Below are 20,859 nucleotides of genomic sequence, written 5' to 3' on the forward strand. Positions count from 1 at the left end.
AATCCTATGTCAAGTCAAATTGAGCTTCTGGGGACCTGGGCGGGATCCAGTGCTATATTTGGAGACTTGGGGCTGGGGAGTTGTGCTCGCATGCTCTCCTTTTATTTCGACCAGTGGATTTGAATCCAGCCCAAACAGACGGGGCAAACGTCTTGTCTTGCTGCTGTCTCTAAGGTTTCTCGGTGACTTGAGTTTGGTGGCCCAAATTGTCAGCCTGAGAATCACAGAATCTTACAGCACAGGAGGAGACATTCGGCCCATCGTGCCTGTTCCGGCCCTTTGAAAGAGCTGTCCAATCAGTCCCACTCCCCTGCTCTTTCCTCACAGACCTGCAAATTTTATCCTTTTCAAGTATTTATCCAGTTCCCTTTTGAAAGTTATTATTGAATCTGCTTCCACCACCCTTTCAGGCAGTGAATTCCAGATCATAACTACTTGCTGCGTAAAAAAAATTCTTCTCATCTCCCAGCTGGTTCTGTTGACAATTACCTTAAATCTGTGTCCTCTGGTTACTGACCCTCCTGCCAGTGGGTCGAAACCCAAGGAAAGCTAGCACAGAAACTGAAAATGCCACATTGATGTGTAGAGGGAGGAGTGCGAGTGCACTGCTGAGGCTCACTTTGAGCCAGAGCAGAGGGAGCTTTACGCTGCATTTAGCTTGTACTGTGTCTGACCTGCGAAGGTTTGATGTTGGGACTGGGTGCCAAACATGGTCCACTCTGGGACTGACAGCCCTCAGCTCAAATGAGCACAAATTCACCAAATCAAGGGGAAAGGAAGCCATGAGCCAGACTGTCAACGTAATACGCAGGGGTTAGGTTCTGCAACGAGGAGCACTTTGAACTGTAGGCGTCTTTTGTTTCATTAAAGATGTGAATGTTCAAGGTTTCATTTTAATAGATTCTGTTTTCAAAATTAGGCACTGGTAAGTGCACTGTGCAATGTAGAACCGAGCCCTTCAGAGCAGGAAGGTCCCAGTTTTCAGGTCCCAGGCCCCAGTTCCTATCCCCGGTCTGTGCAGAGTTAGCTGATCTCAGCTCAGGTGGTGCTTGTGGTGCTACAGTTGGCCTCAGTACTTCTGGGCTGGAGGAAGAGGAAGGGAGGTTCCCTGCTTTTTTAAAATTCGTTCATGAGATATGGGTGTTGCTGGCGAGGCCGGCATTTATTGCCCATCCCTAATTGCCCATCCCTAATTGCCCTTGAGAAGGTGGTGGTGAGCCGCTGTCTTGAACCGCTGCAGTCCGTGTGGTGAAGGTTCTCCCATAGTGCTGTTAGGAAGGGACTTCCAGGATTTTGACTCAGCGCCCCCTGCTGGAAAGTGCGTGTCTGTGTGGATGTCAGGCGTGGACAGGATCTGGCTAGGTTGTGATGCCCCTGGTGGCTGAATAGCTTGGCAAAGTCTACCATCAAACAGAAGATGACGGGTCAGGTCCATAGTGGAGGAGACCATCAACCAGAAGGTGAAAGGTCAGGCCCAGAGTGCAGGACACCATCAAACAAAAGGTGAAAGGTCAGGCCCAGAGTGCAGGACACCATCAAACAAAAGGTGAAAGGTCAGGCCCACAATGCAGGAGACCATCAAACAAAAGGTGAAAGGTCAGGCCCACAATGCAGGAGACCATCAAACAAAAAGTGAAAGGTCAGGCCCACAGTGGAGGAGACCATCAAACAAAAGGTGAAAGGTCAGGCCCACAATGCAGGAGACCATCAAACAAAAGGTGAAAGGTCAGGCCCACAATGCAGGAGACCATCAAACAAAAGGTGAAAGGTCAGGCCCACAATGCAGGAGACCATCAAACAAAAAGTGAAAGGTCAGGCCCACAATGCAGGAGACCATCAAACAAAAGGTGAAAGGTCAGGCCCATGGTGGAGGAGACCATCAAACAGGGAAAGGTCAGGCCCATGGTGGAGGAGACCATCAAACAAAAGGACATCACTGAGAGGGTGCAGGGCATTCTGCGAGGGGAAGTGGAACAGCCAGAAGTCATGGTCCATGTTGGAACCAATGACATAGGTAGGAAGGAAGTTAAAGAGCAGGAGCTCAAAGATTACTCCACGCGCCACGTGCCAGTGAGTATAGATGCAGTAAGATAAGACAGGTTAACGCGTAGCTGGAGAAATGGTGCAGGAGGGAGGGCTTCAGATTCCTGGGACAGGAGGGATCTGTTCAAGATAGATGGGTTGCACCTCATTAGAGCTGGGACCAATGTCCTTATGGGGAGGTTAACTAATGCTATGGGGGAGGATTTAAACTAATTTGCAGAGGGTTGGGCACTAGGATGAAACATTAGAGAGGGGAAATAAGGTGCCCAGAGGACTGGGAGGGACAAGTAGTGCTGGAGGAAAGAATAGTTCAGAAATAGGAGAATCAGAGAGGAGCAAATGCGAGGCAGTCTAAGGTGAGATTGGAGTACATGTACATAAATGCACGTAGCGTGGTAAATAAGGTTGGTGAGCTGAAGGCTCAAGTCGCCAAATGGGACTATGATATAGTGGCAATAACAGATACCTGGCTCAAAGAAGGGGAGGATTGGGTACGTAATATTCCTGGCGACAAGGTATTCAGGAAAGATAGGGAAGGAAAGAAAGGAGGAGGGTGGCAGTATTGATCGAAGAAACTATTATAGTACTAGAAAGGGCTGATATAGTTGAGGGGTCAAAGACAGAATCTATTTGGTTCGAATTAAGGAACAATAGAGGAGCTATTACACTACTGGATGTATACTATAGAGCACCAAATAGTGGGAAGGAGATAGAGGACAAAATTTGCAGGCAAATTACGGAAAGATGCAAGAACTATAGAGTAGTGATAACGGGGACTTCAGTTATCCCAATACAGACTGGGATAGTAACAGTGTAAAGGGGAAAGAGGGAAAGGAATTCCTGAAATGTGTACAGGAACTTTTTTGATCAGTGTGTTCACACCCCAACAAGGAAGGAAGCAGTGCTGGATCTAGTTGTGGGGAATGAAATGGGGCAGGTGGAGCATGTTTCAGTGGGGGAGCATTTGGGGAACAGTGATCACAATATCATTAGGTTAAGAATAGTTGTGGAAAAAGACAATCAATCGTAAAAATACTTAACTGGAGGAGGGCTAATTTCAGTGAGTTAAAAGGGATCTTGCCCAGATGGATTGGAATCAAAGATTGATAGGCAAAACAGTAATTGAACAATGCAAGGCTTTCAAGGAGGATTTGGTTCAGGTACAGAGTAGACACGTCCTTACGAGCGGGAAAGGAAAGGCATCCAAAACTAGAGCTCCCTGGATGACTAAAGATAAAGAGATTAAAATGAAACAGAAAAAGGAGACTTATGAGCTTCATAATACAGTAGAGAACCAGGCTGAATACAGAAAGTACAGAGGAGGTCTAAAAAAGGAAATAAGAGGGGCAAGAGAGAGTATGAGAATAGATTAGCGGCTAACATAAAAGGAAATCCAAAAGTCTTTTATAAACATAGAAACAGTAAAAGGGGACCGATTCGGGACAAAAAAGATCATCTTGTGGAGGCAGAGGGTATGGCTGAGGCACTGAATGAATACTTCACATCAGCCTTCACTAGAGAAGAGGATGCTGACAACGTAAAGGAGGAGATAGTAGTGATAGTGGAGAGGATAAAAATAGATAAAGAGGTACTTAAAAGGTTGCTGGTACTCAAAGTGGAAAAGTCACCCAGTCCAGATGGGTTGCATCGTAGGTTACTGAGGGAGGTAAGGGTAGAAATTGTGGAGGCTCTGGACACAATCCTCCTTAGATATGGGAATGGAGGATTACAAATGTTGCACCCCTGTTCAAAAAAAGGGGAGAGGGTTAAACCTGGCAATTACAGGCCAGTCAGCCTGTTGGTGGTGGGGAAACTTTTAGAGACAATAATCCAGGACAAAATTAATTGGTGCTTGGAAAAGTATGGGCTAATAAGTGAAAGTCAGCACGGATTTGTTAAAGAAAAATCGTGTTTGACTAACTTGGTTTAATTCTTTGATGAAGTAAAATGGTAGTGCGGTTGATGTTGTGTATAAGAACTTTCAAAAGGCATTTGATAAAGTACGACATAATAGACTTGTAGCAAAATTAAAGCCAGTGGGATTAAAGGGACATTGGCAGTGTCGATGCACAATTGGTATGGGGACAGAAAGCAGAGAGTAGTGGTGACCGGTTGTTTTTCAGAGTGGAGGGAAGTATACAGAGGTGATCCAAGGGTCAGTATTAGGACCACAGCTCTTTTTGATATATATTAAAGACCTGGACTTATAGAGGGTATAATTTCAAAGTTTGCAGATGACATGAAACTCGGAAATATAGTAAACAATGTGGAGGATAGTAACAGACTTCAGGAGGACACACAGACTGGTGAAATGGGCAGACAGATGGCAGATGAAATTTAACTCAGAGAAGTGTGAAGTGATACATTTTGGTAGGCAGAATGAGGAGAGGCAATATAAACTAAATGGTACAATTTTAAAAGGAGTGCAGGAACAGAGAGATCCGGGGGTGTATGTACATAAATCTTTGAAGGTGGCAGGACAAGTTGAGATGGCTGTTAAAAAAAGCATATGGGATCCTTGGTTTTATGAATAGAGGCGTAGAGTACAAAAGCAAGGAAGTTATGCTAAACCTTTATAAAATACTAGTTAGGCCTCAGCTGGAGTATTCCATTCAGTTCTGGGCACCGCACTTTAGGAAGGGTGTCAAGGCCTTAGAGAGGGTACAGAGGAGATTTAATAGAATGGTACCAGGGATGAGGGATTTCAGTTATGTGGAGAGACTGGAGAAGCTGGGGTTGTTCTCCTCAGAACAGAGAAGGTTAAGGGGAGATTTAATAGAGGTGTGCAAAATCATGAGGGGTTTTGACAGAGTAAATAAGGAGAAACTGTTCCCAGTGGCAGAAGAGTCAGTCACCAGAGGACACAGATTTAAGGTGATCGGCAAAAGAGCCAGAGGCGACATGAAACATTTTTTTATGCAGTGAGTTGTAATGATCTGGAATGCACTGCCTGAAAGGGTGGTGGAAGCAGATTCAATAATAACTTTCAAAAGGGAATTGGATAAATACAGGGCTATGAGGAAAGAGCAGTAGAGTGGGACTAATTGGATAGTTCTACCAAAGAGCCGGCACCGTCATGATGGGCCGAATGGCCTCCTTCTGTGCTGTACCATACTATGAAGGTGCAGGAGACCAGCAACAGAAGGTGAAAGGTCAGGTCCACAGTGCGGGACCATTAATGTTGAAAAGATCAAGACTGGGGACTAGATAAATCAGCAAATGGTAATCCTGAGCTTGGGCTTTGAAAGCCTGCAGCTTTTTGAAGAATGGAAAGAGTGAGGGAAATTACAATATTAACAGCTTTGAGGTCCCGGAAAAGAATGAGCTGGAGTATAATAAGAGGAAATATAGCTTGATTTAAATATGGTAAAGGCCTTTTACAACCTCAGGACGTCCCAAACCGCTTTACAGCCAATGAATTACCTTTGAAGTGTAGTCACAGTTGTAATGGTAGGGATGCAGGGAGGAGGGCGAGAGTAGGACTGAGAAGGAACAAGAGAGGAAATATTCAGAGGAGCAATGACCAAAGTATAATCGATAAAATAGAGAGAAGCTAGAAAGAGAGCAAGACAGGGGGGTTGGAGGCGAGGGGTAAGAGAAGAGTCGCCAATGAGAAAACAAGCTTTGCACAGACGTGGGCTTTCATGAGAGTTAAGAGTTGTTGAGGGGAAAGAAACTGCCACAAATTAGGAAACTGAGCTTCTTGGACAAAGGTTAAGTGATGGAGGAGATGTGGGAGTTGCATTTGAAATAAGAGATAGTGAGGCCAGTGGATGTATGAGGACTGTGAATGGGTCGTCAAAGGTAGTACTGTTACTTGGATCTGAGAGTCGTGAAGAATTGGTGTGTTTGGTGTTGGCGTTGAGTTGCTTTTTGTTTCTTGCAGGTGGTGTACCACAGGTTGTGCTTACTGCCCCCACTGGAACTGTCCAAATCCCGCTGTCAGCCGTCCAGCTACACCAGGTATGGTGTAAAGAGACAATATCTGAACATCCCTGATGTCCTACAGGAAAGGTCAATGGGATTCCCTTTTTAATGGATGGTGGGTGGACAGGGGATTGTGATTCTTGATATTTGCTGCCTCTCTCTCTCTCTCTCTCTCTCCCAGTACACAGGCAGGATGGAGATACTGCACCAAATGGTGAATCTGGGTCACTCTGGACAAAGGACTGGGCCCTTCTCATTTTTCATGCCGCAAGTTTTTGTACCAGGTCACGGGGGGGCGGTGGGGGGGGAAGGACAAAGCAGAGTTAGACTCACTGCTCCTCCAAATTACTGCAAGACCTGAAATGTCAATGGACAGAGATCTTTACAATGAAAGTTTGATTCCAATTCCTGGAAATTTCAGGGAGACAGATATATATTGTCTGGTCTCTCTTCCCCCTCTCTCAGGGAGACAGGTTTATATTGTCTGGTCTCTCTGCCCCCTCTCTCAGGGAGACAGGTTTATATTGTCTGGTCTCTCTGCCCCCTCTCTCAGGGAGACAGGTTTATATTGTCTGGTCTGTCTGCCCCCTCCCTCAGGGAGACAGATTTATATTGTCTGGTCTCTCTGCCCCCTCCCTCAGGGAGACAGATATATATTGTCTGGTCTCTCTGCCCCCTCCTACAGGGAAACAGATATATATTGTCTGGTCTCTATGCCCCTTCCCTCAGGGAAACAGATATATATTGTCTAGTCTCTCTGCCCCCTCTCTCAGGGAGACAGATTTATATTGTCTGGTCTCTCTGCCCCCTCCCTCAGGGAAACAGATATATATTGTCTGGTCTCTCTGCCCCTTCCCACAGGGAGACAGATATATATTGTCTGGTCTCTCTGCCCCCTCCCTCAGGGAAACAGATATATATTGTCTGGTCTCTCTGCCCCCTCTCTCAGGGAGACAGATTTATATTGTCTGGTCTCTCTGCCCCCTCTCTCAGGGAGACAGATATATATTGTCTGGTCTCTCTGACCCTTCCCACAGGGAGACAGATATATATTGTCTGGTCTCTCTGCCCCCTCCCTCAGGGAAACAGATATATATTGTCTGGTCTCTCTGCCCCCTCCCTCAGGGAGACAGATTTATATTGTCTGGTCTCTCTGCCCCCTCTCTCAGGGAGACAGATATATATTGTCTGGTCTGTCTGCCCCCTCCCTCAGGGAAACAGATTTATATTGTCTGGTCTCTCTGCCCCCTCCCTCAGGGAGACAGATTTATATTGTCTGGTCTCTCTGCCCCCTCCCTCAGGGAGACAGATTTATATTGTCTGGTCTCTCTGCCCCCTCTCTCAGGGAGACAGATTTATATTGTCTGGTCTCTCTGCCCCTTCCCACAGGGAGACAGATTTATATTGTCTGGTCTCTCTGCCCCCTCCCTCAGGGAGACAGATATATATTGTCTGGTCTCTCTGCCCCCTCTCTCAGGGAGACAGATTTATATTGTCTGGTCTCTCTGCCCCCTCTCTCAGGGAGACAGATTTATATTGTCTGGTCTCTCTGCCCCCTCTCTTAGGTAGACAGATATATATTGTCTGGTCTCTCTGCCCCCTCCCTCAGGGAAACAGATATATATTGTCTGGTCTCTCTGCCCCCTCCCTCAGGGAAACAGATTTATATTGTCTGGTCTCTCTGCCCCCTCTCTCAGGGAGACAGATATATATTGTCTGGTCTCTCTGCCCCTTCCCACAGGGAGACAGATATATATTGTCTGGTCTCTCTGCCCCCTCTCTCAGGGAGACAGATTTATATTGTCTGGTCTCTCTGCCCCCTCTCTCAGGGAGACAGATTTATATTGTCTGGTCTCTCTGCCCCCTCTCTCAGGGAGACAGATATATATTGTCTGGTCTCTCTGCCCCCTCTCTCAGGGAGACAGATTTATATTGTCTGGTCTCTCTGCCCCCTCTCTCAGGGAGACAGATTTATATTGTCTGGTCTCTCTGCCCCCTCCCTCAGGGAGACAGATTTATATTGTCTGGTCTCTCTGCCCCCTCCCTCAGGGAAACAGATTTATATTGTCTGGTCTCTCTGCCCCCTCTCTTAGGTAGACAGATATATATTGTCTGGTCTCTCTGCCCCCTCCCTCAGGGAAACAGATATATATTGTCTGGTCTCTCTGCCCCCTCTCTCAGGGAGACAGATATATATTGTCTGGTCTCTCTGCCCCTTCCCACAGGGAGACAGATATATATTGTCTGGTCTCTCTGCCCCCTCCCTCAGGGAGACAGATATATATTGTCTGGTCTCTCTGCCCCCTCCCTCAGGGAGACAGATATATATTGTCTGGTCTCTCTGCCCCCTCCCTCAGGGAGACAGATTTATATTGTCTGGTCTCTCTGCCCCCTCTCCAGGGGAGACAGATATATATTGTCTGGTCTCTCTGCCCCCTCTCTCAGGGAGACAGATATATATTGTCTGGTCTCTCTGCCCCCTCTCTCAGGGAGACAGATATATATTGTCTGGTCTCTCTGCCCCCTCTCCAGGGGAGACAGATATATATTGTCTGGTCTCTCTGCCCCCTCTCTCAGGGAGACAGATATATATTGTCTGGTCTCTCTGCCCCCTCTCTCAGGGAGACAGATATATATTGTCTGGTCTCTCTGCCCCCTCCCTCAGGGAGACAGATATATATTGTCTGGTCTCTCTGCCCCTTCCCTCAGGGAGACAGATATATATTGTCTGGTCTCTCTGCCCCCTCTCTCAGGGAGACAGATATATATTGTCTGGTCTCTCTGCCCTCTCTTTTAGGGGGACAGATTTATATTGTCTGGTCTCTCTGCCCCTTCCATCAGGGAGACAGATATATATTGTCTGGTCTCTCTGCCCCTTCCATCAGGGAGACAGATATATATTGTCTGGTCTCTCTGCCCCCTCTCTCAGGGAGACAGATTTATATTGTCTGGTCTCTCTGCCCCCTCTTTCAGGGAGACAGATATATATTGTCTGGTCTCTCTGCCCCCTCTCTCAGGGAGACAGATATATATTGTCTGGTCTCTCTGCCCCCTCTCTCAGGGAGACAGATATATATTGTCTGGTCTCTCTGCCCCCTCTCTCAGGGAGACAGATTTATATTGTCCGGTCTCTCTGCCCCCTCTTTCAGGGAGACAGATTTATATTGTCTGGTCTCTCTGCCCCCTCTCTCAGGGAGACAGATTTATATTGTCTGGTCTCTCTGACCCCTCCCTCAGGGAGGATTTATATTGTCTGGTCTCTATGCCCCTTCCCTCAGGGAGACAGATATATATTGTCTGGTCTCTCTGCCCCCTCTCTCAGGGAGACAGATATATATTGTCTGGTCTCTCTGCCCCTTCCCTCAGGGAGACAGATTTATATTGTCTGGTCTCTCTGCCCCTTCCCACAGGGAGACAGATATATATTGTCTGGTCTGTCTGCCCCTTCCCACAGGGAGACGGATATATATTGTCTGGTCTGTCTGCCCCTTCCCACAGGGAGACGGATATATATTGTCTGGTCTCTCTGCCCCCTCCCTCAGGGAAACAGATTTATATTGTCTGGTCTCTCTGCCCCCTCTCTCAGGGAGACACATTTATATTGTCTGGTCTCTCTGCCCCTTCCCACAGGGAGACAGATATATATTGTCTGGTCTCTCTGCCCCCTCTCTCAGGGAGACAGATTTATATTGTCTGGTCTCTCTGCACCCTCCCTCAGGGAGACAGATTTATATTGTCTGGTCTCTCTGCCCCCTCTCCAGGGGAGACAGATATATATTGTCTGGTCTCTCTGCCCCCTCTCTCAGGGAGACAGATATATATTGTCTGGTCTCTCTGCCCCCTCTCTCAGGGAGACAGATATATATTGTCTGGTCTCTCTGCCCCCTCTCTCAGGGAGACAGATATATATTGTCTGGTCTCTCTGCCCTCTCTTTTAGGGGGACAGATTTATATTGTCTGGTCTCTCTGCCCCTTCCATCAGGGAGACAGATATATATTGTCTGGTCTCTCTGCCCCTTCCATCAGGGAGACAGATATATATTGTCTGGTCTCTCTGCCCCCTCTCTCAGGGAGACAGATATATATTGTCTGGTCTCTCTGCCCCCTCTCTCAGGGAGACAGATTTATATTGTCCGGTCTCTCTGCCCCCTCTTTCAGGGAGACAGATTTATATTGTCTGGTCTCTCTGCCCCCTCTCTCAGGGAGACAGATTTATATTGTCTGGTCTCTCTGACCCCTCCCTCAGGGAGGATTTATATTGTCTGGTCTCTATGCCCCTTCCCTCAGGGAGACAGATATATATTGTCTGGTCTCTCTGCCCCCTCTCTCAGGGAGACAGATATATATTGTCTGGTCTCTCTGCCCCTTCCCTCAGGGAGACAGATATATATTGTCTGGTCTCTCTGCCCCTTCCCACAGGGAGACAGATATATATTGTCTGGTCTGTCTGCCCCTTCCCACAGGGAGACGGATATATATTGTCTGGTCTGTCTGCCCCTTCCCACAGGGAGACGGATATATATTGTCTGGTCTCTCTGCCCCCTCCCTCAGGGAAACAGATTTATATTGTCTGGTCTCTCTGCCCCCTCTCTCAGGGAGACACATTTATATTGTCTGGTCTCTCTGCCCCTTCCCACAGGGAGACAGATATATATTGTCTGGTCTCTCTGCCCCCTCTCTCAGGGAGACACATTTATATTGTCTGGTCTCTCTGCACCCTCCCTCAGGGAGGATTTATATTGTCTGGTCTCTATGCCCCTTCCCTCAGGGAGACAGATATATATTGTCTGGTCTCTCTGCCCCCTCTCTCAGGGAGACAGATATATATTGTCTGGTCTCTCTGCCCCTTCCCTCAGGGAGACAGATATATATTGTCTGGTCTCTCTGCCCCTTCCCTCAGGGAGACAGATTTATATTGTCTGGTCTCTCTGCCCCCTCTCTCAGGGAGACAGATATATATTGTCTGGTCTCTCTGCCCCTTCCCACAGGGAGACAGATATATATTGTCTGGTCTCTCTGCCCCTTCCCTCAGGGAGACAGATTTATATTGTCTGGTCTCTCTGCCCCTTCCCACAGGGAGACAGATATATATTGTCTGGTCTCTCTGCACCCTCCCTCAGGGAGGATTTATATTGTCTGGTCTCTCTGCCCCCTCTCTCAGGGAGACAGATTTATATTGTCTGGTCTCTCTGCACCCTCCCTCAGGGAGGATTTATATTGTCTGGTCTCTATGCCCCTTCCCTCAGGGAGACAGATATATATTGTCTGGTCTCTCTGCCCCCTCTCTCAGGGAGACAGATATATATTGTCTGGTCTCTCTGCCCCTTCCCTCAGGGAGACAGATATATATTGTCTGGTCTCTCTGCCCCTTCCCACAGGGAGACAGATATATATTGTCTGGTCTGTCTGCCCCCTCCCTCAGGGAGACGGATATATATTGTCTGGTCTGTCTGCCCCTTCCCACAGGGAGACGGATATATATTGTCTGGTCTCTCTGCCCCCTCCCTCAGGGAAACAGATTTATATTGTCTGGTCTCTCTGCCCCCTCTCTCAGGGAGACAGATATATATTGTCTGGTCTCTCTGCCCCCTCTCTCAGGGAGACACATTTATATTGTCTGGTCTCTCTGCCCCTTCCCACAGGGAGACAGATATATATTGTCTGGTCTCTCTGCCCCCTCTCTCAGGCAGACAGATTTATATTGTCTGGTCTCTCTGCCCCCTCTCTCAGGGAGACAGATATATATTGTCTGGTCTCTCTGCCCCTTCCCTCAGGGAGACAGATATATATTGTCTGGTCTCTCTGCCCCTTCCCACAGGGAGACAGATATATATTGTCTGGTCTCTCTGCCCCCTCTCTCAGGGAGACAGATTTATATTGTCTGGTCTCTCTGCCCCCTCTCTCAGGGAGACAGATTTATATTGTCTGGTCTCTCTGCCCCCTCTCTCAGGGAGACAGATTTATATTGTCTGGTCTCTCTGCCCCCTCCCTCGGGGAGACAGATTTATATTGTCTGGTCTCTCTGCCCCCTCCCTCAGGGAGACAGATTTATATTGTCTGGTCTCTCTGCCCCCTCCCTCAGGGAGACAGATATATATTGTCTGGTCTCTCTGCCCCCTCCCTCAGGGAAACAGATATATATTGTCTGGTCTCTCTGCCCCCTCTCTTAGGTAGACAGATATATATTGTCTGGTCTCTCTGCCCCTTCCCTCAGGGAGACAGATATATATTGTCTGGTCTCTCTGCCCCCTCCCTCAGGGAAACAGATATATATTGTCTGGTCTCTCTGCCCCTTCCCACAGGGAGACAGATATATATTGTCTGGTCTCTCTGCCCCCTCCCTCAGGGAGACAGATATATATTGTCTGGTCTCTCTGCCCCCTCTCTCAGGGAGACAGATTTATATTGTCTGGTCTCTCTGCCCCCTCCCTCAGGGAGACAGATTTATATTGTCTGGTCTCTCTGCCCCCTCTCCAGGGGAGACAGATATATATTGTCTGGTCTCTCTGCCCCCTCTCTCAGGGAGACAGATATATATTGTCTGGTCTCTCTGCCCCCTCTCTCAGGGAGACAGATATATATTGTCTGGTCTCTCTGCCCCCTCTCTCGGGGAGACAGATATATATTGTCTGGTCTCTCTGCCCTCTCTTTTAGGGGGACAGATTTATATTGTCTGGTCTCTCTGCCCCTTCCATCAGGGAGACAGATATATATTGTCTGGTCTCTCTGCCCCCTCTCTCAGGGAGACAGATATATATTGTCTGGTCTCTCTGCCCCCTCTCTCAGGGAGACAGATATATATTGTCTGGTCTCTCTGCCCCCTCCCTCAGGGAGACAGATATATATTGTCTGGTCTCTCTGCCCCCTCTCTCAGGGAGACACATTTATATTGTCTGGTCTCTCTGCCCCTTCCCTCAGGGAGACAGATTTATATTGTCTGGTCTCTCTGCCCCCTCCCTCAGGGAGACAGATTTATATTGTCTGGTCTCTCTGCCCCTTCCCACAGGGAGACAGATATATATTGTCTGGTCTCTCTACCCCTTCCCACAGGGAGACAGATATATATTGTCTGGTCTCTCTGCCCCCTCTCTAGGGGAGACAGATTTATATTGTCTGGTCTCTCTGCCCCCTCTCTAGGGGAGACAGATATATATTGTCTGGTCTCTCTGCCCCCTCTCTAGGGGAGACAGATATATATTGTCTGGTCTCTCTGCCCCCTCTCTCAGGGAGACAGATATATATTGTCTGGTCTCTCTTCCCCTCCCCTCAGGGAAACAGATATATATTGTCTGGTCTCTCTGCCCCCTCTCTCAGGGAGACAGATATATATTGTCTGGTCTCTCTTCCCCTCCCCTCAGGGAAACAGATATATATTGTCTGGTCTCTCTGCCCCCTCTCTCAGGGAGACAGATATATATTGTCTGGTCTCTCTTCCCCTCCCCTCAGGGAAACAGATATATATTGTCTGGTCTCTCTGCCCCCTCTCTCAGGGAGACAGATATATATTGTCTGGTCTCTCTGCCCCTCCCCTCAGGGAAACAGATATATGTTGTCTGATCTCTCTGCCCCCTCTCTTAGGGAGACAGATATATATTGTCTGGTCTCTCTGCCCCCTCTCTCAGGGAGACAGATATATATTGTCTGGTCTCTCTGCCCCTCCCCTCAGGGAAACAGATATATATTGTCTGATCTCTCTGCCCCCTCTCTTAGGGAGACAGATATATATTGTCTGGTCTCTCTGCCCCCTCTCTCAGGGAGACAGATATATATTGTCTGGTCTCTCTTCCCCTCCCCTCAGGGAAACAGATATATATTGTCTGGTCTCTCTGCCCCCTCTCTCAGGGAGACAGATATATATTGTCTGGTCTCTCTGCCCCTCCCCTCAGGGAAACAGATATATGTTGTCTGATCTCTCTGCCCCCTCTCTTAGGGAGACAGATATATATTGTCTGGTCTCTCTGCCCCCTCTCTCAGGGAGACAGATATATATTGTCTGGTCTCTCTGCCCCTCCCCTCAGGGAAACAGATATATATTGTCTGATCTCTCTGCCCCCTCTCTTAGGGAGACAGATATATATTGTCTGGTCTCTCTGCCCCCTCCCTCAGGGAAACAGATATATATTGTCTGGTCTCTCTGCCCCCTCTCTCAGGGAGATAGATTTATATTGTCTGGTCTCTCTGCCCCCTCTCTCAGGAAGACAGATTTATATTGTCTCCTCTCTCTGCCCCCTCTCTCAGGGAGACTGATTTATATTGTCTGGTCTCTCTGCCCCCTCCCTCAGGGAGACAGATATATATTGTCTGGTCTCTCTGCCCCTTCCCTCAGGGAGACAGATATATATTGTCTGGTCTCTCTGCCCCTTCCCTCAGGGAGACAGATATATATTGTCTGGTCTCTCTGCCGCTTCCCACAGGGAGACAGATATATATTGTCTGGTCTCTCTGCCCCTTCCCACAGGGTGACAGATATATATTGTCTGGTCTCTCTGCCCCCTCTCTCTGGGAGACAGATTTATATTGTCTGGTCTCTCTGCCCCCTCTCTCAGGGAGACAGATTTATATTGTCTCTCTCTCTGCCCCCTCTCTCAGGGAGACAGATTTATATTGTCTGGTCTCTCTGCCCCCTCTCTGTGGGAGACAGATTTATATTGTCCGGTCTCTCTGTCCCCTCTCTCTGGGAGACAGATTTATATTGTCTGGTCTCTCTGCCCCCTCTCTCTGGGAGACAGATTTATATTGTCTGGTCTCTCTGCCCCCTCTCTCTGGGAGACAGATATCTGTATTGAAGGTGTAAGATGGGAGGCCGGCCAGGAGAGGATTGGAATTGTCGAGTCCGGAGGCAACAAAGGCATGGATGAGGGTTTCAGCAGTAGATGAGCTGAGGCCGTGGAGGAGACGGGCGATATTTCGGAGGTAGACGTCGGCGGTTTGGTGATAGACAGGATAGGGAAGATCAGCTCAGGGGCAGTGAGGACACTGAGTTTGCGAACGGTCTGGTTTAGCCTTCGCCAGTGGCCAGGGAGAGGGGTGGAATCAGTCGTGAGGGAACAGAGTTTGCGGCGGGGACCAAAGACAATGTCTTTCGTCTTCCCAATGTTTAATTGGAGGAATTTTTGCTGATCCAGTGCTGGATGTTGGACTCGCAGTGTGACAAATGAGAGACAGTGTAGGGGTGGAGAGAGGTGGTGGTGAGGTAGAGCTGGGTGTCGTCAGCGTACATGTGGAACCTGACGTCGTGTCTTCGGATGATGTCACCGAGTGGCAGCATGTTGATGAGAAATAGGGGGAGGGCCAAGGATAGATCCTCGGGGGGCGACAGAGAAAACGGTGCTGGAGCAGGAAGAGAAGCCATTCCAGGAGATTCTCTGGCTTCGACTGGATAGATAAAAATGGAACAAAGTAAGGGCGTTCCCTCTCAGCTGGAGAGGCGCTGGAGAAGGATGGTGCGGTTAACAGTGTTTAAAAACTACTGAAATAAAGATGAGGAGGGATAGTGCACCACAGTGAGAGTCAGACGATCTCACTACTGCCTTTAATCAGAGCCGAAACCTGATCGGAGAGGTTCAAACATGGAGTTGCGATAAAGATGGCCGACAGGTATGGGGCCAATGGACAGCAGCAAATAATGCACGGTGTCTTTCGGAATACAGGCGATAGCTGTTGAGAATGGCAGGTGGCAACACAAAGTGCAGAGTGCCTCCTCTTCACTCCGATAGCTGCTCTCCAGTTGGGTTATGTGTATCTGGGAATGTTGCTCATTCATTGGAGTACGTACCCATTATCCCTACTCTTGGTCTCCTACCTCCTAACCAATTCCCAACCCAAGCCAATAGGTTGCCTCCAGTTCCATGTGCTCTCCTTTTTGTTAACAGTCTCTTATGTGGAACCTTGTCGATCTGTGAAACTCCCCTGTCTGCTGGAGGAGTGAGGCCTCCACATTGAGCAGCCTCCCACCTCGCTTTGACTCTGAAAACACTCCACACCAGGCCAACCCAGCAAATGACCTGTGGGCACCTTCAAATATGTGGCCCCATGAAGGGCACTACAAGATCTTGTGGTGTGCTCTAACTGTTTCTCTGAGGCTGAATTTGGCAAATCCACAGCACTGACCATTTTACATAGTTTGAGCTGCAAAGTAGGTTTAGTGAGGGTATTTCATTCAACGAGGACGGCTGAGGGGAGTGGAGCTGTAACTTTTTAGCATGTGCAGGAGGATGACACACGTCGATTGAAAACCAGAAGTACTCACACTGTCAAACGAAACACTGTGTGAGAGAGCTGCGGTGACTGATGGGGTATTGTGGGTGGGTCATGGATTGTTTTATTATGTAGAAAGTGGGGGGGCGGGGTCACCTTATACATTACAAGGTGAAGAGTGACACTGCGGCCCATGATATCACTCGCCAGACCTGCGTTGGGCATTCCGAGAAATGAACTTGATGCTGTTCATGCTCAACAACGTTACCCAGGGGAGGAGGAGAGTGTGATCCGGGTCTAACGGTGGGGGGGGAGTGTGATCCGGGTCTAACGGTGGGGGGGGGGGAGTGTGATCTGGGTCTAACGGTGGGGGGGGGTGTGATCCGGGTCTAACGGTGGGGGGGGGGGTGTGATCCGGGTCTAACGGTGGGGGGGGGGGGGGGGAGTGTGATCTGGGTCTAACGGTGGGGGGGGGGGGAGTGTGATCCGGGTCTAACGGGGGGGGGGGTGTGTGATCCGGGTCTAACGGTGGGGGGGGGGGGGGTGTGATCCGGGTCTAACGATGGGGGGGGGGGGAGTGTGATCCGGGTCTAACGGTGGGGGGGGGGGAGTGTGATCCGGGTCTAACGGTGGGGGGGGGGTGTGATCCGGGTCTAACGGTGGGGGCGGGGGAGTGTGATCCGGGTCTAACGGTGGGGGGGGGAGTGTGATCCGGGTCTAACGGTGGGGGGGGGAGTGTGATCCGGGTCTAACGGTGGGGGGGGGGGGAGTGTGATCCGGGTCTAACGGTGGGGGCGGGGAGTGTGATCCGGGTCTAACGGGGGGGGGGAGTGTGATCCGGGTCTAACGGTGGGGGGGGGGAGTGTGATCCGGGTCTAACGGTGGGGGGGGGGGGAGTGTGATCCGGGTCTAACGGCTGGGGGGGGGGGTGAGTGTGATCCGGGTCTAACGGTGGGGGGGGAGTGTGATCCGGGTCTAACGGTGGGGGGGGGGGGGGGAGTGTGATCCGGGTCTAACGGTGGGAGGGGGGGGAGTGTGATCCGGGTCTAACGGTGGGGGGGGGGGGAGTGTGATCCGGGTCTAACGGTGGGGGGGGGGGGAGTGTGATCCGGGTCTAACGGTGGGGGGGGGGAGTGTGATCCGGGTCTAACGGTGGGGGGGGGGGGAGTGTGATCCGGGTCTAACGGTGGGGGGGGGAGTGATCCGGGTCTAACGGTGGGGGGGGGGGGGAGTGTGATCCGGGTCTAACGGTGGGGGGGGGAGTGATCCGGGTCTAACGGTGGGGGGGGGGGTGTGATCCGGGTCTAACGGTGGGGGGGGGGGAGTGTGATCCGGGTCTAACGGTGGGGGGGGGTGTGATCCGGGGTCTAACGGTGGGGGGGGGGGGGGGTGTGATCCGGGTCTAACGGTGGGGGGGGGAGTGTGATCCGGGTCTAACGTGGGGGGGGGGGGGGGAGTGTGATCCGGGTCTAACGGTGGGGGGGGGGGGGGGAGTGTGATCCGGGTCTAACGGTGGGGGGGGGGAGTGTGATCCGGGTCTAACGGGGGGGGGGGGGAGTGTGATCCGGGTCTAACGGTGGGGGGGGGGGGAGTGTGATCCGGGTCTAACGGTGGGGGGGGGGGGAGTGTGATCCGGGTCTAACGGTGGGGGGGGGGGGGAGTGTGATCCGGGTCTAACGGTGGGGGGGGGGGGGGAGAGTGATCCGGGTCTAACGGTGGGGGGGGGGGAGTGTGATCCGGGTCTAACGGTGGGGGGGGGGAGTGTGATCCGGGTCTAACGGTGGGGGGGGGGGAGTGTGATCCGGGTCTAACGGTGGGGGGGGGGGGGAGTGTGATCCGGGTCTAACGGTGGGGGGGGGGGGGGGAGTGTGATCCGGGTCTAACGGTGGGGGGGGGGGGGGAGTGTGATCCGGGTCTAACGGTGGGGGGGGGGGGGGGGGGGAGTGTGATCCGGGTCTAACGGTGGGGGGGGGGGGGGGAGTGTGATCCGGGTCTAACGGTGGGGGGGGGGGAGTGTGATCCGGGTCTAACGGTGGGGGGGGGGGAGTGTGATCCGGGTCTAACGGTGGGGGGGGAGTGTGATCCGGGTCTAACGGTGGGGGGGGGGGAGTGTGATCCGGGTCTAACGGTGGGGGGGGGGGGGGAGTGTGATCCGGGTCTAACGGTGGGGGGGGGGAGTGTGATCCGGGTCTAACGGTGGGGGGGGGGGAGTGTGATCCGGGTCTAACGGTGGGGGGGGGGAGTGTGATCCGGGTCTAACGGTGGGGGGGGGTGTGATCCGGGTCTAACGGTGGGGGGGGAGTGTGATCCGGGTCTAACGGTGGGGGGGGAGTGTGATCCGGGTCTAACGGTGGGGGGGGGGGGAGTGTGATCCGGGTCTAACGGTGGGGGGGGGGGGGAGTGTGATCCGGGTCTAACGGTGGGGGGGGGGGGGGAGTGTGATCCGGGTCTAACGGTGGGGGGGGGGGGGGAGTGTGATCCGGGTCTAACGGTGGGGGGGGGGGGAGTGTGATCCGGGTCTAACGGTGGGGGGGGGGGGGAGTGTGATCCGGGTCTAACGGTGGGGGGGGGGGGGGAGTGTGATCGGGTCTAACGGTGGGGGGGGGGGGGAGTGTGATCCGGGTCTAACGGTGGGGGGGGGGGGAGTGTGATCCGGGTCTAACGGTGGGGGGGGGGGGGAGTGTGATCCGGGTCTAACGGTGGGGGGGGGGGGAGTGTGATCCGGGTCTAACGATGGGGGGGGGAGAGTGGGGAGGGGAGATGGGAGGGAGAGGGGGTGGAGAGTGGGGAGGGGAGATGGGAGGGAGAGGGGGGAGGGGAGATGGGAGGGAGAGGGGGTGGAGAGTGGGGAGGGGAGATGGGAGTGAGAGCGGGTGGGGAGGGGAGAGGGGGTGGAGAGTGGGGAGGGGAGAGGGGGAGGGAGAGGTGGTGGGGAAGGGGGAGGGGAGATGGGAGGGGGAGGGAGAGGGGGTGGAGAGTGGGGAGGGGGTGGAGAGTGGGGAGGGGAGAGGGGGTGGAGAGTGGGGAGGGGAGATGGGAGGGGGAGGGAGAGGCGGTGGAGAGTGGGGAGGGGAGAGGGGAGGGAGAGGGGGTGGAGAGTGGGGAGGGGAGATGGGAGGGGGAGGGAGAGGGGGTGGAGAGTGGGGAGGGGAGGGAGAGGGGGTGGATAGTGGGGAGGGGAGAGGGGAGGGAGAGTGAGTGGGGAGGGGAGATGGGAGGGAGAGGGGGTGGAGAGTGGGGAGGGGAGATGGGAGTGAGAGCGGGTGGGGAGGGGAGAGGGGGTGGAGAGTGGGGAGGGGAGAGGGGGAGGGAGAGGTGGTGGGGAGGGGAGAGGGGAGGGGAGATGGGAGGGGGAGGGAGAGGCGGTGGAGAGTGGGGAGGGGAGAGGGGAGGGAGAGGGGGTGGAGAGTGGGGAGGGGAGATGGGAGGGGGAGGGAGAGGGGGTGGAGAGTGGGGAGGGGAGGGAGAGGGGGTGGATAGTGGGGAGGGGAGAGGGGAGGGAGAGTGAGTGGGGAGGGGAGATGGGAGGGAGAGGGGGTGGAGAGTGGGGAGGGGAGATGGGAGTGAGAGCGGGTGGGGAGGGGAGAGGGGGTGGAGAGTGGGGAGGGGAGAGGGGGAGGGAGAGGTGGTGGGGAGGGGAGAGGGGAGGGGAGATGGGAGGGGGAGGGAGAGGCGGTGGAGAGTGGGGAGGGGAGATGGGAGTGAGAGCGGGTGGGGAGGGGAGAGGGGGTGGAGAGTGGGGAGGGGGAGGGGAGATGGGAGGCGGAGGGAGAGGGGGTGGAGAGTGGGGAGGGGAGGGAGAGGGGGTGGAGAGTGGGGAGGGGGAGGGGAGATGGGAGGCGGAGGGAGAGGGGGAGGGGAGGGAGAGGGGGTGGAGAGTGGGGAGGGGAGAGGGGAGGGAGAGTGAGTGGGGAGGGGAGATGGTGTGGGAGGGTGGGAGGGGGTGGTGTGAGGGGGGATGGGGAGTGGAAAGTGAGTGGGGAGGGGAGATGGTGGGGGAGGGTGGGAGGGAGGGGGTGGTGTGAGGGGGATGGGGAGGGGAGAGGGAGAGGGGGTGGGGAGGGGAGATGGGAGGGGGAGGGAGAGGGGGTGGAGAGTGGGGAGGGGAGGGAGAGGGGGTGGAGAGTGGGGAGGGGAGGGAGAGGGGGTGGAGAGTGGGTTGGGGAGGGAGAGGGGGTGGAGAGTGGGGAGGGGAGGGAGAGGGGGTGGAGAGTGGGGAGGGAGAGGGGGTGGAGAGTGGGGAGGGGAGGGAGAGGGGGGTGGAGAGTGGGGAGGGAGAGGGGGTGGAGAGTGGGGAGGGGAGGGAGAGGGGGTGGAGAGTGGGGAGTGGAGGGAGAGGGGGTGGAGAGTGGGGAGGGGAGGGAGAGTGAGTGGGGAGGAGAGAGGGGAGGGAGAGTGAGTGGGGAGGGGAGATGGGAGGGAGAGTGAGTGGGGAGGGGAGATGGTGGGGGAGGGTGGGAGGGGGTGGTGTGAGGGGGATGGGGAGTGTTGAGTGAGTGGGGAGGGGAGATGGGAGGGAGAGGGGATGGAGAGTGGGGAGGGGAGTTGGGAGTGAGAGCGGGTGGGGAGGGGAGAGGGGGTGGAGAGTGGGGAGGGGAGAGGGGGAGGGAGAGGTGGTGGGGAAGGGGGAGGGGAGATGGGAGGGGGAGGGAGAGGGGGTGGAGAGTGGGGAGGGGGTGGAGAGTGGGGAGG

At 53.0% G+C, this 20,859-nt stretch overlaps 1 protein-coding gene across 1 annotated transcript in view; it reads left to right on the plus strand.

Moving 5' to 3' along the window:
- The window catches only part of LOC137308129 (serum response factor-like), a 34,558-nt gene that overhangs the window by 12,378 nt on the left and 1,321 nt on the right, over positions 1-20,859 (plus strand). The window contains exon 3 of the mRNA XM_067977028.1: positions 5,930-6,006. Coding sequence (XP_067833129.1) covers positions 5,930-6,006 — 77 coding nt within the window. The remainder of the gene's footprint in view (positions 1-5,929; positions 6,007-20,859) is intronic.

Source organism: Heptranchias perlo, unplaced genomic scaffold, assembly GCF_035084215.1.
Source record: "Heptranchias perlo isolate sHepPer1 unplaced genomic scaffold, sHepPer1.hap1 HAP1_SCAFFOLD_1214, whole genome shotgun sequence".
In the NCBI taxonomy this organism is placed as follows: Eukaryota; Metazoa; Chordata; class Chondrichthyes; order Hexanchiformes; family Hexanchidae; genus Heptranchias; species Heptranchias perlo.